The 18201-nt window shown below is 58.9% G+C and overlaps 3 protein-coding genes across 4 annotated transcripts in view; 2 read left to right on the forward strand and 1 right to left on the reverse strand.

Moving 5' to 3' along the window:
• The window catches only part of LOC117873103 (glycine N-acyltransferase-like protein 3), a 19973-nt gene extending 16005 nt beyond the window's left edge, over positions 1-3968 (forward strand). For both annotated transcript variants that reach the window (XM_034762136.1, XM_034762137.1), the window contains exons 3-6: positions 628-735; positions 1219-1345; positions 1633-1753; positions 3157-3968. In XM_034762136.1, the coding sequence (XP_034618027.1) occupies positions 628-735; positions 1219-1345; positions 1633-1753; positions 3157-3565 (765 nt within the window). In that variant the 3' untranslated portion in view covers positions 3566-3968. The remainder of the gene's footprint in view (positions 1-627; positions 736-1218; positions 1346-1632; positions 1754-3156) is intronic.
• A 1564-nt stretch (positions 3969-5532) lies between these two features.
• MTCH2 (mitochondrial carrier 2) lies at positions 5533-15965 on the reverse strand (the record flags this gene model as incomplete). Its single annotated transcript, XM_034762140.1, is given in 12 exon segments — positions 5533-5727; positions 5959-6034; positions 7098-7165; positions 7714-7761; positions 8117-8210; positions 8784-8843; positions 9022-9073; positions 9397-9454; positions 14047-14103; positions 14479-14505; positions 14959-15065; positions 15881-15965. Coding segments are annotated over 12 exon segments (819 nt in total), but the record flags the coding sequence as incomplete, so codon positions are not given.
• An 835-nt stretch (positions 15966-16800) lies between these two features.
• LOC117873107 (phospholipase A2, minor isoenzyme-like) lies at positions 16801-17638 on the forward strand. The gene has a single exon (XM_034762141.1). It carries the CDS (start codon positions 16961-16963, stop codon positions 17570-17572), a length of 612 nt encoding a protein of 203 aa, XP_034618032.1. The 5' UTR covers positions 16801-16960; the 3' UTR covers positions 17573-17638.
• Positions 17639-18201: the final 563 nt, after the last annotated feature.

The raw sequence follows: 18201 nt of genomic DNA on the forward strand, positions 1-18201 counted from the left end.
GTGAGCTGGGGTGGGGAGCTGCTGCATGGCTCCCTGGGGGGGGGGGTGTAGGTGCCATGGGGGGGTGCCTCAGCTCACTTCTGCTCCGCCTCCTCCCCGAGCACGCTGCCCCCGCTCTAATTCTCCTCCACTCTGAGGCTTGCGGCACCAAACAGCTGATTGGTGCTGCAAGCTTGGGAGGCGGGAGAAGTGGAGCGGCGAATGCGCGCTCGGGGAGGGAGCATAGGAACGCTGTAAAAAAAAATCTTGGTGCCATAGGCAATTGCCTAGTTTGCCTTAATGGTAGCACCGGCCCTGGCTCCGTGACTCATAAACCAGCCTGGCTTGACAATGCTGCCGGGTGTCACTGCAAACACAGGCTCGGGTGTCGGAGCCCCCCAAGAGCGGCCAGGTCTCTCCAGGGGTCTGGCTCAGTGGGAGGCACCGGGCAGACCTCGCGGGGTGGAGCAGGAGGGCTGCAGCCCAGAGGCTCCATCTCAGAGGCGGTGGCCTGCCCTGCAGGAAGAGTGGGGCCCCTGGGGGGTGGCACTTTGAGGGCTGCTCCAAGGGGCAGAGTAAAAGCTGGGGCCCAGCACCGATCCTGGGGATCCGGGACATCCCCGGACTCTGACCCCTGTGTCTTGGCAGGTCTACGGCACTGTGATGCATGTGAACCGCGGGAACCTGGCTGGCCAGGAGGTGCTGGTGGATTCATGGCCAGAGTTCAAAACGGTCCTGACCCGGCCACGCAGAGAAGTGCGGCCTTTGCTGGGTCCCTCCCACCTGCCACGCTCCCCTCCCCAGCCTGAAGCTATCACTGCCCCGCTCCCCTCCCCCTCCTGACGCCATCTCTGACCCCCTTCCCTCCCCCACCTGACCCCATCGCTGCCCCTCCCCTCCCCCGTCTGACGCCTTCTCTCCCCCGCTCGCCTCCCGCGCCTGATGCCATCTCTGCCCCGTTCCCCTCCCTGACTTCCTTACCCCTTTCCCTGCTTGGTGTCATCTCTACCCCTCCCCCTTCTGTCTGCCCCACCTCCCCACAGCCTGTCTCCCCTTCCTGTTGCCCAGACCCCCCGGCCCATTCTGCCTTCAGCCCCCTGGATCTGTTCACGGGGCCCCTTTCCCCATCCTCAGTCTCTTACTTGGGGCTCACTGTGCCCCGCTCCTCCGATGCCGTCCCTGAGGGTCATGGGGGGAGGGCAGAGGCTGCGCTCAACCCAGGCAGTGTCTCCCCTGCAGGTGGCGTTGGACCCAAGCGATTATTTCACCAACATGTACACGGTCTTCTACCGGGACGAGGGGGCCTGCCGGGCCCTGCTGGGGAACAGCCACGCCGTGGACTGGGGCCAGGCCTTCCAGATACAGGGTGAGCCCCTCCAGCCCTGCTCCATCCAGCACCTGCCCCGAGGAGCCTGCCTGGGCCCCTGCCCCCCCCCCCCCACGGGCCAATAGCCCCGAGGAATTCACCTGGGCCCCTTCTCCATCCAGACCTGGGATCCTGAATGAACCAAGCTTGGGAACCCCTGGTTGGGTCATGCCGGCTCACAGTGGCCCTTGGCCCCTCCCTGCTGCTCTCCCCCACCAGGCTGGGCCCCCCACGTCCATGGGCACCTTTCAGGGGCCCCTGCTGACAGCGCACGGCTGTCCCTGCAGGGCTGCAGGACGGGGTATACGAGACCATCAGGGACATCGCCAGGGCCAGGCGGCTTGAGATGGAGACGTATCCGTACTGGCTGCTGCTGCACCCAGACCCGCCCGCCATGCCCCAGTACCGGTAGGTGCCCCCCAGATATGGGGTGTGTGTGAGACAATGGGGCAATGTACACAACCAGCCTGTGCTAGATGGAGGGGGGAGCGGGGCTGGGGGAAGGGAAGAGCCCCGGGGTGCCAAGTCAGAGGCCTCCATTGTGCCCTAGATCTGGTGGCAATGAGTTCCCCAGGCTAACTGTACTGGCAGAGTGAGGGCATCACCACGGCCCCACACACAGCCCCAGGCCTTGGGCACATGCTGCCAAGGATTTCCCATCCTGCTCCGGGGCAGGGTTGAGTCAGCCCTAGAGCTTCGCCAGGGGGCAGAGTCAGCCCAGCCTGGCCAAGAAACCTCTTTGGCTCCAGAATGGGGAGAGCAGGGGGAGGGGCAGCCTGTAACCCTTCAGCATCCTGGGATGGGAAGCCAGGGGTCCTTGACCCCAGAGCCGTCCCCTCTGAGGGGAGGGGGGCTCCAAGCACAGAGGGGCCCCTGGTCCCTCCTTTCCTGTCAGCGGGTAGGTCTCCGGGCAGGGGGTTCGCTGCCCACTGAGTCCTGGTGCTTTCATGTCAGGGAGCTGAGCTTAGCCAAGCTTAGCACCGATGACTCTGCTGGGGCTGGACTGGGCCTTGTCAGACAGCTCCTGTGCTGAGTCCCTCCTACCAGGGGACACCTTCCCCCCATGTGCCGGGACCTGACTTGATCCCCTCCCCACAGGGCTCCCCCTTCTCCCCCAGGCCAGGTCTTTGGCCCCTCAGCCTCACCCCCCTTCTCCCTGTGCCAGGTCAGTCCCCTTCCAGCTTCCCTCCCCTCCATGGGGGACACTGGGGGGAGCGTCATGGGGCTATAGCCACCCCAGAATTTGCCATAGCCTCCCCTCTCAGTCCAAAGGTCAAACGTTACGCAGCAGAAAGGGTGGCAATGCCATACCACGCCACCCGTCGGTCTCGGCTGCTGCTGGCGGCGGCGCTGCCTTCAGAGCTGGGTGGCACACCCCTCCCCCACAGGATATATTCCATGCGCCCCAGTTTGAGATTCGGCAACCCTCCCTGCCCCTCTACTTTTCTGTCCAGCCCATCTCAGCCCCAAACCCCAGAGACTGCTGCTGCCGGAGCCTGCTCCTCTCCTATGCCATGTCATACCAGCTCAATTTCTGCTCCCCAGGCTCAGTCCCTTGTACCAGATCGACCCCCCAGCCCCCGGCTCACTGCACCCCGCACCCCAAGCTGGGCCAATCTCCCCCTATGATGAAACCTCCCATGTTTGGTCGCTCCCCACTCCCCTCCCCTAGACTTACCCCTTCACCTGCCCATGCTGGTTTTATTTCCCCCGCCTCCCCAACGCTGACCCTCCTCCCCTTGCCAGGTCAATCCCCTATCTGCTCACCCCACCCTGCCCCGCCTCTCATCCCCCACTGCCCTGTGTTGCAGGCCTGACAAGGGGCTCAGGCTGGCCCCCGTGTCCCCCGCCCACGCCACGCTGCTCAACGACACCTGGAAGTTTGGGGGGAACAGCTGGAGCCTGCGGTACCTGTGCCTCCTTATCCGCCACTTCCCCAATGCCTGCCTGCTGGCCCCTGAGGGGACCCCCATCTCCTGGTGCCTCACCGACCCAGTGGCTGCCCTGATGCACGGTTACACCCTCCCGGAGCATCGCGGCCAGCACTACATGAGGCCCGTGGTGGGGACGCTGTCGGCACAGTTGCATGCCCGCGGCTTCCCTGTATACACCGGGGTGCTGCCCCACAACGAGCCTTCGCTGCACATCCTGCAACGCCTCGGCTTCCGCATCCTGCCTGGGGTGATCTACCTGCTGATGGTGAGGCCTGGGTTCACCTAGTCCCAGTCAGCCAGTGCCCTGGACTCGGCCCAGGACCCTGCGCCCAGCTCTGGGGAATGGCCACACACACATAGCACGGGGGGAGGGGAGAGGAGGAGAAGGGGACATGGCCTAGGGCCCTGCGCACAGCTCTGGGGGACACCCATGGTCTGCCAGCACGTAGCCCTTGGGGAGAGGATGAGACAGGGACACAGCCCAGCCATGCCCAGGGACCTGCCACCCCTGAGAAGGGGACACATTGACCAGCCACCAGGGAGCTCAGCTGTCAGCCCTTGGGAAGCCAGGGCTGGTAGAGGAGACTAGCTCATGCTCCATTATCCCCTGGAGCAGGGCAGAGGCTTAGTAGGGGGCGCTCTCCCCGGCAGTCAGTGCTGGCCCCAAAGAGAGCAGGGTGAGGGCTCAGCAGAGGGCGCTCCCCACTCACAGTGCTGCTCCCATAACCTGTGCTGCAGGCTCAGCAGGGGGCGCTCTCCCACTCCCTTTCCCAGGCAGTTTGTTGCTTGGCTGGGGCTGTGGTTGCGGGTCCCCTTTCCACGAGCTGTTCCTGGTCTTCCCAGCGCTTTGGTTCAAGCTCCCTTGGGCTCCGACCACAGGTCCCAGCTGCGGCCCACCCCTTACCTCACCTGTGGTGATAGGGGGCAGGTGCTGGCCTTGCACGCTTGCTCCAGGGTCAGCAGCCAGCTGGAAAGCCAGGCCAGGGCTTGTGTTGATGATGGTGCACTACACGCGGGAGGGGAGCGGCCATAGGACCCCACCGTAGAGCCCTGCTGGGCCCAAACACAGGGAGGAGCCTCCGCTCTTCTCTCTTCCCCCCAGAATGAACGTCCTCTGCCCTGGATAGGGGACTTGGGACTGACCTGCCCCCTGCCAGCCCCAGTGCACAGGCTGCTCCTCCCCATGTAGCTGGGCCCAGGTGCAGACCCAGTGAGCCGTTGGGTTCGGGGGAAGGGACCCCACACACAGGAGACATGGCAGGTTCTCCTCCCCCTTGCTGGTAGGGTCAGTAGCAGTGTGGAGAGGGGGTGGGGCACTCCGGCTCCTTGCAGGCCCCAGGGACACCCATCCCCTTCCTCTCAGGGGGTGGGACAAAAAGTGAATTTTCTGTAATAGTTTTGATGCCTGTGTGCCTCAGTTTCCCACTGTACTAGTCATGTCTGCCCAGTGGGGGCCAAAGAGTTAAAAAGCCTCTCCTGGGGCAGAGCAGGGCCAGGAGGGGGAGTGTCACATGGCTGGGGGCAGGAACTGGGCGTTCAGGATCAAAACCAGCCCAGAGCAACGGAGGCTCCACAAAGAAGAGGAGTTGGCGTTCGGTGGGACTCAGGAGCTCCCGGCTAGGACTGAAAGAGATGGAGACGGGATCCATGTTTGGCTCTTCAGCAGCTTGGCTGGGTGGAGCCCTGGCCTGTGTCTTCACCTTCACTTCTCTCTGCTCCCCAGGGACCTCCCAGGCCGGGTTCCAGGGGCCCAATAAACCGTGTGCTGTGTGGAAAAGGCTTTGGGATGTCACTGCAAACATCAGTGGGGCTGGGGACACTGGTCCCCAAAGAGCAGCCAGGTCTCTCCAGGGGTCTGGCTCAGTGGGACGTGCCGGGCAGAGCTCGTGGGGTGAAGCAGGGGGGCTGGAGCCGTGGGCTCGGCCCTGGAGGAAGAGAGTCTGGCATGTCACAGGGTTCCTCCAAGGCATGGTTTAAAAGCTGATCCTCGGGAGCCACGACTGGGAGCAGCGCTGTGGGTCCCAGCCGGGGGCACCAGGCCAGTGTGGGGTGTCTCCTTCACAGCCTGAACCGACAGCAGAGAAGGGCGGGTACATCTGCAGGCAGACCCGGGGTAGAGCCAGCCCTGCCCCCAGCCAGGGCACAGTCCCACCAGGGCCCAGCACCCTCCCCACCAGCCAGGGAGCTGGGCCCCCACCTCCAGCCAGCCACTGCCCTGCCTCAGGACTTCGACCCTCAGATTTGCACACAGTCTCCATTTCCCAAGATTGAATCATTATTTAAAAAACTGTATAGAAATCACCACTCTCCCATCATTCAGTGCATCTGGCCCGGCCTCGGGCCCCTCGCCTAGCTCCGGCCTCAGCGGAACCGCTTCTCCTCCCACACGTACAGCTTCCCCGCAGGCACCTTCCGGAAAAACAGGCTGTTGCCTCGGTTCATGTTCCCCTGCACGGAGAGGAGAGGAGACGGCTGTCAGGGTGCCCTGCCCTGCCCTGGGCAGCTTCCCTCTGCCTCTCACCCAGGCCCCAGTCTGCCTGGCCCTTCCCCACCACCGGCCCTCCTAGCCACACAGCAGGGCCAGCGCTTCCCAGCCCTTTTATAACCCCCACCCTGAGATGAGTTCCAGGCACGGCTGCCCCACACACGGCGTCGCTGCGCTATGGGGCCGGGAAGTACCTCTTTGAGCAGCTGGCTCCAGCAGTCTAACCAGGAGGAGTAGTTGGGTGCGTAGGGGGGGAGGCCACCAGCCAGCCTGCAAGAGAGGAGAGGGGGGAGGAAATAGCAGTGAGCCATGTCCCATGTGCCCTGGGCCCCCCCTCGCATGGGGACTGGGCCACAAGCCCACCGTGCTCCGGCACAGACACAGCCCTGCTCCGAGCCTGCAAACACAGCTCAAGCTGCTCCCCACCACGGCCTCTGCAGCAGCCAGTCGCCCGGGGGGCAGCAGCTGGGTCACCCCCTGCCGGCCACCGCAGCCTGTTCCCAGAACCCCCCTGGCCTCCCCAGCGCCACTTCCTGTCTGAGCCCTTCTGGGCTATGTGGCTTTAACGGGGCCTGAGCCAGGCCGCTCGGTCAGGTCCCAGGATCCCCAGCTGCCCCCTGTCCATTCCCCCCTGTCCAGAGCTTCCTGCCCCTGCCCCCAACACTACAGCGGGGCAGACGGGCACCAGGGGAGCAGCCTTTCTCCTGGGCACAGAGCTGACGCTCCCTAGTGAGATGGCCACGGGCAATACTCCCGAGGGGTGGGGAGGGCTGATTCAGGAGGGCAGAACTCCCCCCCCACCCCACCAAGTCCCAGCAGTACTGCAGGCGGGCAGGGACCGGCTGTCACAGCCGAACAGGCCCGGGTCTATTCTGGGAGGCTGCAACCTGTGATTTCGCTCCTGCCAAGCGTGACATGGGAGGGGAGGCGCTGCAGGGCCAGGGAGCGCAAGAGGCTGCCAAGCGTCTGGGGAAGAGGGGAGCCACAGGAGCCTGCGCGAGGGGCAGGGGGCGAGCTGCGAGCACAGCCAGGACTCGCTCCACGTCAGGCTGGGCAGAGCGCTCTCGCCTGCCGGTGCCAGCTGTTCACATTCCACATCAGCAGCCCATGACGGCAGCTCCGCTCCCCCTCTGAAGGGTTTCTCCCCAGCCCCCGAGGGGCCGGAACATCATCATCCCGGATCAAACCCTATAGGATGTGGGGGCGAGATGCTGCATCTCCCCGTCTCCTGTACAGGAGCTGCTGCGTTCCCTGCTCCTGAGAGGTGGGGCGGACGCCCTTGCGTCGCAGGGGGAGGCTGCAGCTGGCTCGGGACAGCGTGCAGGGCACTCACCCGCAGTTGTTAATGGCCATCAGGTTGGAGACGAGCACAAAGGGGTACGTCAGCATACTGGCGAAGAACTGCAGGCACGAGAGATGGGCCACAGTTAGTAGGGCGGGGCGCTGGCTCCACAGCCCACCCGGAGCCCCCCAGCCGCAGGAGCACAATGGAGAGGGAGGGTGTCTTAGTGGGGCAGAGACCATCTGTGCAGCTCCCAGCACAGCAGGGTACTGCTGCAGTCTTCTCCATGTGCTGAGACCCTGGCATTCACTGACTTTCTCCTGGGCAAGGAGGTCTTTGTCCTGCCCTTCCAGAGAGCACATGGTCTGAGCCAGGCAGCAGTGCCTGCTCGGGACAGATACGGGCTGGACGGGTAGGGCAGCGGGCACAACATGCCCAAGGGGAGGGGGCTGGCTGGGCAGAGACCCAGGGGCGGGGCCAGGCCAAGGTGCACGAGAGGGTGGAGAACTCACCCACCATGCAGCACCAACTAGTGATTTAGACTCACGTAAGGGCACCAACCTCCCACCCCATGGTTCCCTCAAACTGGCCCCTCCCATCCCAGGGCAGTTCTGTGGGGCTACCCGCCCCCCCAGCCCTGAGAGGAGAGTCGGGGTTACACACGCACTCCAGTGACAGCCTGTGAGTAGCTCTTCATCTCGCTCATGGTGGAGACCTAGAGAGAGAGAGAGAGAGAAACACGCATTGAACAAGGAGACCCCGTACCCTGCCACAGCCCGGCCCCTCCATCCCGACACAGGGGGCTGCCCCGATTCCCCGCACCGCGTCTGCACTCTGGGCTCTGCCAGGGCCTGAAACCCAAACTGCCCCCACGCGGGTCACGGACGCTGCTAGGACAGGCTCCCCGGCCAGGCGCTGGGAGAGTAGCACACAAAGGGGAGCGTAGGCCAGGCCCAGCAGAGATGGGACCTTCCCGGGCTGAGCGGATCACCCCCCAGACCTCCTGAACTCCATTTGCCTCCAGGCCCCACACCCTGGGCAGCCACCAGCACAATGCTGCAGGGGCCTACCCCGTTCTCCAGTGCATAGGTATTGATGAGGTAGGCCAGCATGTTACAGAGCCACAGCGACAGCACGTCGCCCAGCAGCCGGGGAACGAGCCCCCTGAAAGAAACACAGCAGGTGAGTGAACACAGGGTGCCCCCCGGGCCCAGGCTGGCAGGAGCCCCCTGACAAGCTGGACGGGCCCCCGTGTCCCAAGTGCACCCACCCCCGTTCCCACCCCTGCCTCCCAGGGGTGCCCTCCCCCCATTCCCACCCCCGAAGGGTGCTCACGCCTGCCTCCCAAGTGCACCTACCCCCACCTCCTGGGGTGCCCTCCCCCCGTTCCCACCCCCGAAAGGTGCACACGCCTGCCTCTCAAGTGCACCCATCCCTGTCTCTCAGGGGTGCCCTCCCCCCATTCCCACCCCTGAAGGGGGCACCCATCCCTGTCTCCCAAGTGCACCCACCCCCACCTCCTGGGGTGCCCTCCCCCCGTTCTCACCCCCGCAGGGGTGACACGCCAGCCTCCCAAGTGCACCCATCCCTGTCTCCCAGGGGTGCCCTCCCCCCATTCCCACCCCTGCAGGGTGCACATGCTGGCCTCCCAGGGGTGCCCTCCCCCATTCCCACCCCCGCAAGGTGCACACACCCGCCTCCCAGGGGCTCCCACTGCCTCCTGGCCACAGGACTCACGCAAAGAAGCCCAGGATGCCCTCTTCCCGGTAGATGGTGACAAAGGGGCTGAAGATGCCACTGGAAGAGAGAGGAGAGAGACGCTGTCACATGTGGCTCCCAAGGGAAGGGACTGCGGGTTAGCATGTCCCCCTGCCAGCCACCCGTGTGTCAACTCCCCCCACGCCACACCAGCTCCCCACTGCCCGGGCAGCGCCTGCAGGACACCCGGTCCCAGCCCCTCTCACCGTGCCCTTACCTGTACTTGGTCTCCCTGCCAATGAACTGCACCATGCATCTCAGCGTGATCACTGTGGGTAGAGCCAGACACAACAGGGTCAGCGTGGGGGAGCCAGGCTGCACCCCCGTGACCCCAGTCCTATGGGGTCAGACACGGAGCCTTTGCCCTCTGAACTCAGGGCATCAGCACGGGCTCACAGGCCCCCAGCAGCCAAGGTTAACAGGACGATTCAGCCAGGCGCCTCCTGGCCACGGGCAGAGCTCTGCTGAGGAATGGCTGGGCCTTGAATTGTACCCATCCCATTACCTCAGCACTGGTCTCTGTGGGTGGATCCCATGGAGCAGGGCTGGGTGTGAGCCCCACCCCACCGCCCCCACAGCGCCGGGCACCTACCGTGGAAGGGATGGGTGACGAGTGTCGCGGCAGAACGAGCAACCATCTCTCGGGAGGTCTGGAACAGACACGGGCCATTAGGGCTCAGCCAGGGCACGTGTGCGGCTGAGAGCAAACAGGGAGGGGGAGGGCCTGGGGGCGGTAGGAGAGTGGTGGCAGAAGGCGGGGCAGGTGGAAATGCTGGGGGGAGCCGCTCGGGGGCAGCCGAGTCTCAGCGCTCCCAGGCTGCATGCTATGGGAGGTGCCATGAGCCAGCACTTGCCACTCTGCACATGGGCAAAGCCAGCACAGCCCTGCGGCTTGGCCCATCGGCGACTGGATGCCCGGCACTAGGAGCAGCCCAGGCCTCCGCGCCACACGGCCACATGTGCCTGGAGTGCAGCAGGAGGCAGTGCCTGGAGGACACCAGGCTGCCATGCAGTGCCCTGCTGATGACATGTGACGTGGGGGGCAGGGGCATGCGCCAAGAGGCTGCAGGAAAGGAGGGAAGGGGAGTGATGCCATAGTGGGGGGGTGGAGAGAGGTATAGAGCAATGGGCACCCCAGGGAGCAGGTGGCAGCCAGGACCCTGCTAAGGGGGCAGCGCTTGGAGATGACTCGCTGGGCTGAGAGGAGAAGGGAGGGCTCTAGCAGGGGCAGATGGGGAGGCACACTGTGACCCTGGCAGGCCAGACACCAGCTCTTGCCCAGGCTGCAGGTGTTGGCTAAGAACTGACAACCTCGTAGCCGGAACCCAGACCAGGTCACCTGTCTGGTAGTTGTGCTCAAGATAGGGATTAGCCTTATAAGAAGGCTTATGTAGAAGCTTAGGACTGGAAGGGACCTCGAGAAGTCCTCTAGTCCAGGCCCCAGCACTCATGGCAGGACTAAGTATTATCTAGAACATCCCCGACAGGTTTGTCTAACCTGCTCTTAAAAATCTCCAATGATGGAGATTCCACAACCTCACTAGGCAATTTATTCCGGTGCTTAACCAGTTAGGAAGCTTTTCCTGATGTCCAACTGAAGCCTTCCTGGGTGCAATTTAAGCCCATTGCTTCTTGTCCTGGCCTCAGCAGTTAAGAACAATTTTCTCCCTCCTTGTAACAACTTTTTATGTACTTGAAAACTGTTATGTCCCCCCTCAGTCTTCTCTTTTCCAGGCTAAACAAACCCATTTTTTTCAATCTTCCCCCATAAGTCATGTTTTCTAGACCTTTCATCATTTTTGTTGCTCTTCTCTGGACTTTCTCCAATTTGTCCACATCTTTCCTGAAATGTGGCGCCCAGAACTAGACACAATACTCCAGTTGAGGCTTAATCAGTGCGGAATAGAGCGGAAGAATGACTTCTCGTGTCTTGCTTATGACACTCCTGTTAATACATCCCAGAATAATGTTCGCTTTTTTTGCAACAGTGTTACACTGTTGACTCATATTTAGCTTGTGATCCACTCTGACCCCCAGATCCCTTTCTGCAGTACTCCTTCCTAAGCAGTCATTTCCCATTTTGTATGCGTGCAACTGATTGTTCCTTCCTAAGTGGAGTACTTTGCATTTGTCCTTATTGAATTTCATTCTATTTATTTCAGACCATTTCTCCAGATCATTTTGAATTATAATCCTATCCTCCAAAGCACTTGCAACCCCTCCCAGCTTGGTATCGTCAGCAAACTTTATAAGTGTATTCTCTATACCATTATCTAAATCATTGAAGATACTGAACAGAACCGGACCCAGAATTGATCCCTGTGGGACCCCACTTGTTATGCCCTTCCAGCATGACTGTGAACCACTGATAACTACTCTCTGGGAACAGTTTTCCAACCAGTTATGCACCCATCTTATAGCAAGTAGCTCCATCTAGGTTGCATTTCCCTAGTTTGTTTATGAGAAGGTCATGAGAGACACTATCAAAAGCTTTACTAAAGTCAAGATATACCACGTCTACTGCTTCCCCCCATCCACGAGGCTTGTTATCCTATCAAAGAAAGCTATCAGGTTGGTTTGACACAATTTGTTCTTGACAAATCAATGCTGTTACTTATCACCTTATTTTCGTCTAAATGTTTGCAAATTGGTTGCTTAATTATTTGCGCCATTATCTTTCCAGATACAGAAGTTAAGCTGACTGGTCTGGAATTCCCTGGGTTGTCCTTATTCTCTTTTTGTAGATTGGCTCTATATTTGCCCTTTTCCAGTCTTCCATGACTTTTCAAAGATAATCGCTAATGGCTCAGATATCTCCTCAGTCAGCTCCTTGAATATTCTAGGATGCATTTCATCAGGCCCTGGTGACTTGAAGACATCTAACTTGTCTAAGTAATTTTTAGCTTGTTCTTTCCCTATTTTAGCTTCTGATCCTACCTCATTTTCACTGGCATTCACTTTGTTAGACGTCCAATCACCACCTACCTTCTTGGTGAAAACCGAAACAAATAAGTCATTAAGCACCTCTGCCATTTCCACATTTTCTGTTATTGTTTTTCTCCCTTCATTGAGTAACGGGCCTACTCTCTCCTTGGTCTTCCTCTTGGTTCTAATGTATTTGTAGAATGTTTTCTTGTTACACTTTGTGTCTATAACTAGCACTTGATCTCGCTTTGTGCCTTGGCCTTTCTAATTTTGCCCCTGCATACTTGTGTTATTTGTTTATTTTCATCCTTTGTAATTTGACCTAGTTTCCACTTTTTGTAGGACTCTTTTTTTGAGTTTCAGATTATTGAAGATCTCCTGGTTAAGCCAGGGTGGTCTCTTGCCATACTTCCTATCTTTCCTATGCAGGGGGATAGTTTGCTCTTGTGCCCTTAATAATATCTCTTTGAAAAACTGCCAACTGTCTTCAGTTGTTTTTCTCCTTGCACTTGTTTCCCATGGGATCTTACCTGCAAACTCAGGGAGTTGGTAGGTAAGACTGCCTTCTTGAAATCCATTGTCTTTATTTTGCTGTTCTCCCTCCTACCATTTCTTAGAATCATGATCTATCATTTCATTATCACTTTCACCCAAGCTGCCTTCCACTTTCAAATTCTCAACCAGTTTCTCCCTTATTGTCAAAATCAAATCTAAATCACCCTAATAGCGTTCTCCATCTTCTGAAATAAAAAACTGTCTCCAATACATTCCAAGAACTTGTTGGATAATGTCTCATTTTCCCAACAGATGTCTGAGTAGTCCAAGTCCCCCCATCATCACCAAGTCCTGTGCTTTGGATGATTTTGTTAGTTTAAAAAAAGCCTCATCCACCTCTTCTTCCTCATTAGGTGGGTCTGGAGTAGACCTCTACCACGACAACCCTTGTTTTTTACCCTTCATCCTTACCCAGAGACTTTCAACAAGTCTGTCTCCTATTTCCATCTCCACCTCAGTCCAAGTGTGTACATTTTTAATACACAAGGCAACACCTCCTCCCTTTTTCCCCTGCCTGTACTTCCTGAGCAATCTGTATCCTTCTATACCAATATTCCAGTCATGCATATTATCCCACCAAGTCTCTGTGATGCCAACTATGTCATAGTTGTCTTTATTTACTAGCATTTAGAGTTCTTCCTGATTATTCCCCATACTTCCTGCATTAATATACAGACATCTAAGATACTGATTTGACACCCCACCCCAGTTCTGTCTTGCCTCTCCCTTATCCCTGGTATACAGCCCATGTGCCTCCCAAATTCCAAAATGTAGTGTTTAGACTCTATGGAACACTTGTCCGTTGCTGCCTGCGTTCATCTACTTGTAGTGTCTGTATTCCAGGCCGCAAGGAAATAGGTACATTTTGCTTTAGAACTCTGAAAACGTTTGCCCTGAACTTGTGAACTCAGGCCCAGGAATTGTCCCCCGTCCAACCACAAGGACTAGGAAAATCAGATGGGCCATCAAGAAGCATCGCCATACATAGGATTGGTTAATAGCCCTATTGCACCTGGGAAACACTAGGTGCAAGGAAGCTAGTCCTGTGGGCTTGGGAGCTGAATGAAGGAAATAAGACAAAGCCACAGGAAAATGTCCCCCTTTTTTAGCTGTTTTAACTCTGAAGGGCCAGGGAGTCTAAACTGAAGCCAGAGATCCCCAAGGTCTGCCTCCTGGGTCTGCCTGGAAAGACACTTTGAATTGTCACTCACTACAACTCTGTCATTCTTGGGATTCAGACGGTAACTCATTGGTGTGCATGTTTGCTTGCTTTAACCGGTACAAAACTCTCATTCCTTTTTCCTAGTTAATAAACCTTTAGATAGATTATTACAGGACTGGCTACACCTGTCTTTGGTGTAAGACCCAGGGTGACAAGTGATCTTGGCTAAGTGACTGGTCCCTTGGGACTGGAAGCAACCTGAATGTGGTGTGTTTTTTGGAGTAAGTGACCACGTATCACTAAGTCCAATTTGTCTGCATGGCAAGACAGGCTGGAGAGTCTAAGGGGACTGTCTGTGACTCCATGGTCAGACATTAACAGGGATCCAGGAACTCACATTTGATGAAATCTAATTCTAGCACACACTCCCAGCCTGGGGGGGCTGCCCCGTTTCTGACAGTCTGCCTTGAGGTAGGCACTCGTGGGCGTGAGCCCTCCAGACAGCATGACACACACTTCACCCCAGAGGGATCCAGCTCCATGCAAGCCCCACACGCTGCCCTGGCCGCTAAGTTCCCTTGGGCGTGGGCCTTCACTCACCTCCTTGATGACCTGCTCCAGCGAGGACACGGGCTCCTTGAGGCTGGCCCCAGGCTCCTGGGCAGAGGGAGTGAGAGAGGTTCAAGTAGGAGAGCTCCCCCCTACCCACTCCCCAAATGACACTGCCCCCTCCCACAGAGCCAGCATGGAGATCAGCAGGGCCTGCCTTGGTCCCCTTTGCTATTCGATATTCCCAGTGCAGTAGCACCTAAACGCTAGCCAGGCCAGGCCCACCCTGCAGCCCACTGGGCCCATATGCCCAGGCCAACCCCCCCCCCCCCCGAACACACCAGGCTTTGCATGGGTGGACATCTCCCAACCCCTTGTGCTCCTGACAGGGGACGTTCCTACCATCTCCCCTCTCCCCAGGGCAGGGCAGACCTTGGAGAGGTGCCTACAAGGGAAAAGACCCAGAAACCAGCTCCAACATACCTCCTCCTGGTCAGCTTCCTGGTACCGCTAGGGAACAAGGGGACAGGGTTAGCACAGCAAAGGCCACTGGGGTATGGAGGTCTCGTTGGGCCCAGGCAGCCAGGGAGGGGCATGCAAACACCAGGGCTTCACTGCCCCCACATGCAGGCTGCAGCTGCCTGGGTAGGCCGGGATAGGACAGAATGCTATGGGGACTGACAGCAAGCGGCCTCCAACACTCCCACAGGGGAGACTGCCCCGGGACCCGCTGGAAATCACAGCGAGCCCTGAGAGAGGAGCCGACACCCTGCTGGGCCAGAACTCAGCCCCTGGATGTCGCCTATGTGTGGAGCAAGAGTACAAGGGACCCGAACAAGTACAACCGCCCCCTGGGAATTATCCAACCCCTCCAGGGTGGGCCAGCTGCGGCCATGCAGACAGCCTGGGGCAGCAGCTGCTCGCGAGGGGTTTGTTATGACCTTCCAGCCCCGCCCGGCGTACCTGTAACACCTGGCTGTGCACGATGGTGCCGATGGCGCCCGAGCAGAGTCTGGGAGTCAAACCTTTGAAGAGTCCGGCTCTTCCATCTATCTTCATAATGTGCTTAGCTGCGAAACAACACAAGCATGAGGGGCGCTTACCCCACTGCCCCAGCCTATAAAGCCTATTTTAAAGGACGTTTCCTAGCTGTGCGATTAAAGAAACAGGAGTTGTTCCTTCACGTGTAACTGCCAGGCCTTTCCCCTCCCTGTGAGCCCTCAGAGAGGCAAGCTTCCAGCACCGTGGCTACAAGAGTCACGGTCACATCCTTTGTGGGCCAGCCACAAAGGGGACTTGACACATGCTTTGCCAGCAGGGCACACAGCAGAACCCTGGAGATCAGGAACCCTGGGTGGGGCGGGGCAGCGTATGACTTTGCGATAGACTGACCAAGGCACATAGGCAGTGGGTCTGCAATGTTAGAGACCAGAGCTCTAGTCCCAGCTCTTCATGAAATGACTTTGTGCAGCTTTGTGATCAATGCCTTTGTTCGAGAGAGGGCGAATGCTTGTCCGCCTGCTAGGGATGGGGTACGAGATCGTGGTCAGTGATAAGGGCTGTGAAGTGCATGGAAATACAGACAGCAGTGAGTAGAAGTGAGATTTGAACTCCTGGTCCCCTGGTTCCCAGCTCAGTGCACTCTCTCCAGGGTGACTGGGTATCTGGAGGTGAAGTCAGACTCCTTCTCTCAGAACACACCAGCTTTGGTGGCACAGCCCAAGGGTGGGATCCCCCCAGGAAATCCAGACAGCGGAGAGGTCTGGCCTCACCCCCCCAGGCACAGAGGGCTTCCCCATCTTCACACCAGTAACTACAACCCCCACCCTTTGGGGCTTTCTTTCCTATCCCCAAATCCATGTGCATGCCACAGACAGGGACTCACCGTACGCAAAGAGCCCCGGCAGCTGGTAAACCTGTCGCCCAAACATATTCCTGCCCAGGGTCGGAGGAAGCGGCTCATATCCCACCTTCAAAACAAACAGACAGTCTGCAGCAGTCTGCCCATTGGCCGTAACAAAGCCTGGTGATTTTCTGGTGCCTCTTCCGGCCCGGGACCGTCAATGCCCTGCTGCTAATTGAAGGGCTCAGAAGCCAAAGACGCTATATTTAGTGGTGGACCCAAATGCCTCCACAGTCTGCCAGTGGGAGGGATTCAACTCAGCCCAGGGGTTAACCCCTTGTCAGCGAGACACGGGGAGACCGCAAACCCCGGTGGCTGCCCTTTAGAATGGCACAGGAGAGTCACAAATACATTCAATTCTTTTCCCCCCAAAGAAAATTAAGGACCAAGCCTGAATTAAATCATCTCCTATCTCTGGACAATACCCTTCCCCAACATCCCCCTCCCTGGCCCGCTTCCTCCAGCGCACAGCATATCACCCTCGTTCAATCCAAATTCCCAGAGTAGGTGGCAAGTCCCTCCGGCCAGGGACCCGGTATCTGTCAAGAGCCCTGCTCACATCTGGAGCTCTCACTTATCATCCTCGGTATCCAAACACTCCAGACACCGGATTAGATACAAAGCTGCTGCGCGTGGGGCGCCTGCCAGACAGAGCCAGAGCTGGTGCATGACCCTGACAAGCGTGGGTCATTCCCAGCTGCTCCTTCCGGTTACAAATGGGTTTTGCTTTACAACGATTTCAAGGGGTTTCTCCACTGACACTTGCACGCCCTGCAGATCTAGAGTAAGATGCCTCCATCATGCCACTGTCTGGGAGTACAGGGGACCGCCCTGGAGACTCAAGGGTTAAATGCTCTCCTGCCGCTGGAACTTCGCCTCTTTCCAGCCAATGATGGCACAAGCGGGCTCCTACACTGGGCTGAGACCTGACAGCCAGCCAGCGACACCAGGTGAAGCAGAAGGGAGCTGGGCAGTTCTACGGCGCACAGGACTGGAGGAAAGAGCGGCAGAAAGAGAGCCAGCCACTCTGGGTGTCAGACCGGTCAGGCTCCCCCAAGGCAGATGCCCATGGACCCAATGAAATTCGCTATGTGGCTGGTGCTGGTGACCTTGTTGTCACAGTCTGCCCAGGAGGCTCAATGCAGCAGGCGAGGGAGACGTAGCCTTCTGGAGCTGGGTCTCACTCTGTGGTGTTACCGGCAGAGACTGCGGACCCCGCTGTTCGCTCTCAACCTGTACGGGTGCTACTGTGGAACCGGGGGCTCCGGGACACCCCTAGACGCAGTGGACCAGTGTTGCTTCCTCCATGACTGCTGCTACCGCCACGCCAGGGTCTCCTTAGAGTGCCGGGGGAGAGTGAAGTGGCAGCCCTATGAGTTTGCGTGTAGCCAATCGGGGACAGAGTGCCGCTCTCAGAGCGTCTGCGGCAGGATGGCCTGTGAGTGCGACAGAGAGTTTGCAGAGTGTCTGACGGCCGCAAAACCCAGGAAGAGGCATTTCTTCTACAACAGGAGAGAGCTCTGTGCTGGTCCCAAGGGCTCCTGCCCGGCCACCTTCCCCAACAAGGCCAAAATCCTGCACTGGAGAAAGACGCCTTCCCCGCCTCCTCCTGGCGCTGGCTCTCCGAGCAAGGGCTCTGCGTTGGGAGCCAGGGACGGAAACCCCGCCCTGTGACTGAGTGGATTCTGCTTCATGGGGATTCGCTGAGCTCTCCTAGTCCCCTGGATTTCTGTGCCTCTCTAGGAGTAAATTGTTTCAACAACTGCTGGGTGCTCTCTCTGTGGTCTGAGCAAACTGGGGTACATGGGGGAGGGGGGCAGGATAGAGTCGGAGTGGCTTCAAAGGGGGGGGGGGGAAGGTGTATGGGGGGCACTTACGGACTCTGCCTGGGATCGGTGGTTCTAGTATTATCAAGGCTCTGGATGGGAGGCAGCTGAGGGGAACTAAGTCCTGGGTCCGCATAATTTCTGTAGCAGCCCAAGCCCCCAAGCTGTGCTAGGCGCTGCACAGACACCCCGGGGGGGCTGGGAGAGCAGAGAACGGGGGTGACTCCCTGGGCTGGGAGAGGGCACCGGAGAGCCACCGTCGCTCCCCGCCACCTGCCGGCTTGGACTTTGAACCCCCCGAGCTGGGCTGAGGCGTCGCCGCCCCGCGAGATGAGGGAGGGGCCGCAGCGCCGCTCTGGGGCACCGGCCGGGGGAGCAGCAGAGCAGAGACCGGCGGGGACCGGCCCCGGGCAGCTCGGAGCGCGAGGGAGGGGCCCGACACGGGGCAGCTCCGGGGGGAGGGGGGGCAGGGTCACG

The sequence above is a fragment of the Trachemys scripta genome, chromosome 2, assembly GCF_013100865.1.
Source record: "Trachemys scripta elegans isolate TJP31775 chromosome 2, CAS_Tse_1.0, whole genome shotgun sequence".
Classification (NCBI taxonomy): Eukaryota; Metazoa; Chordata; order Testudines; family Emydidae; genus Trachemys; species Trachemys scripta.

Coding starts and splice junctions, on each gene's coding strand:
- LOC117873107 (XM_034762141.1), top strand. CDS start 16,961: ATGCCCATGGACCCAATGAAATTCGCTATGTGGCTGGTGCTGGTGACC.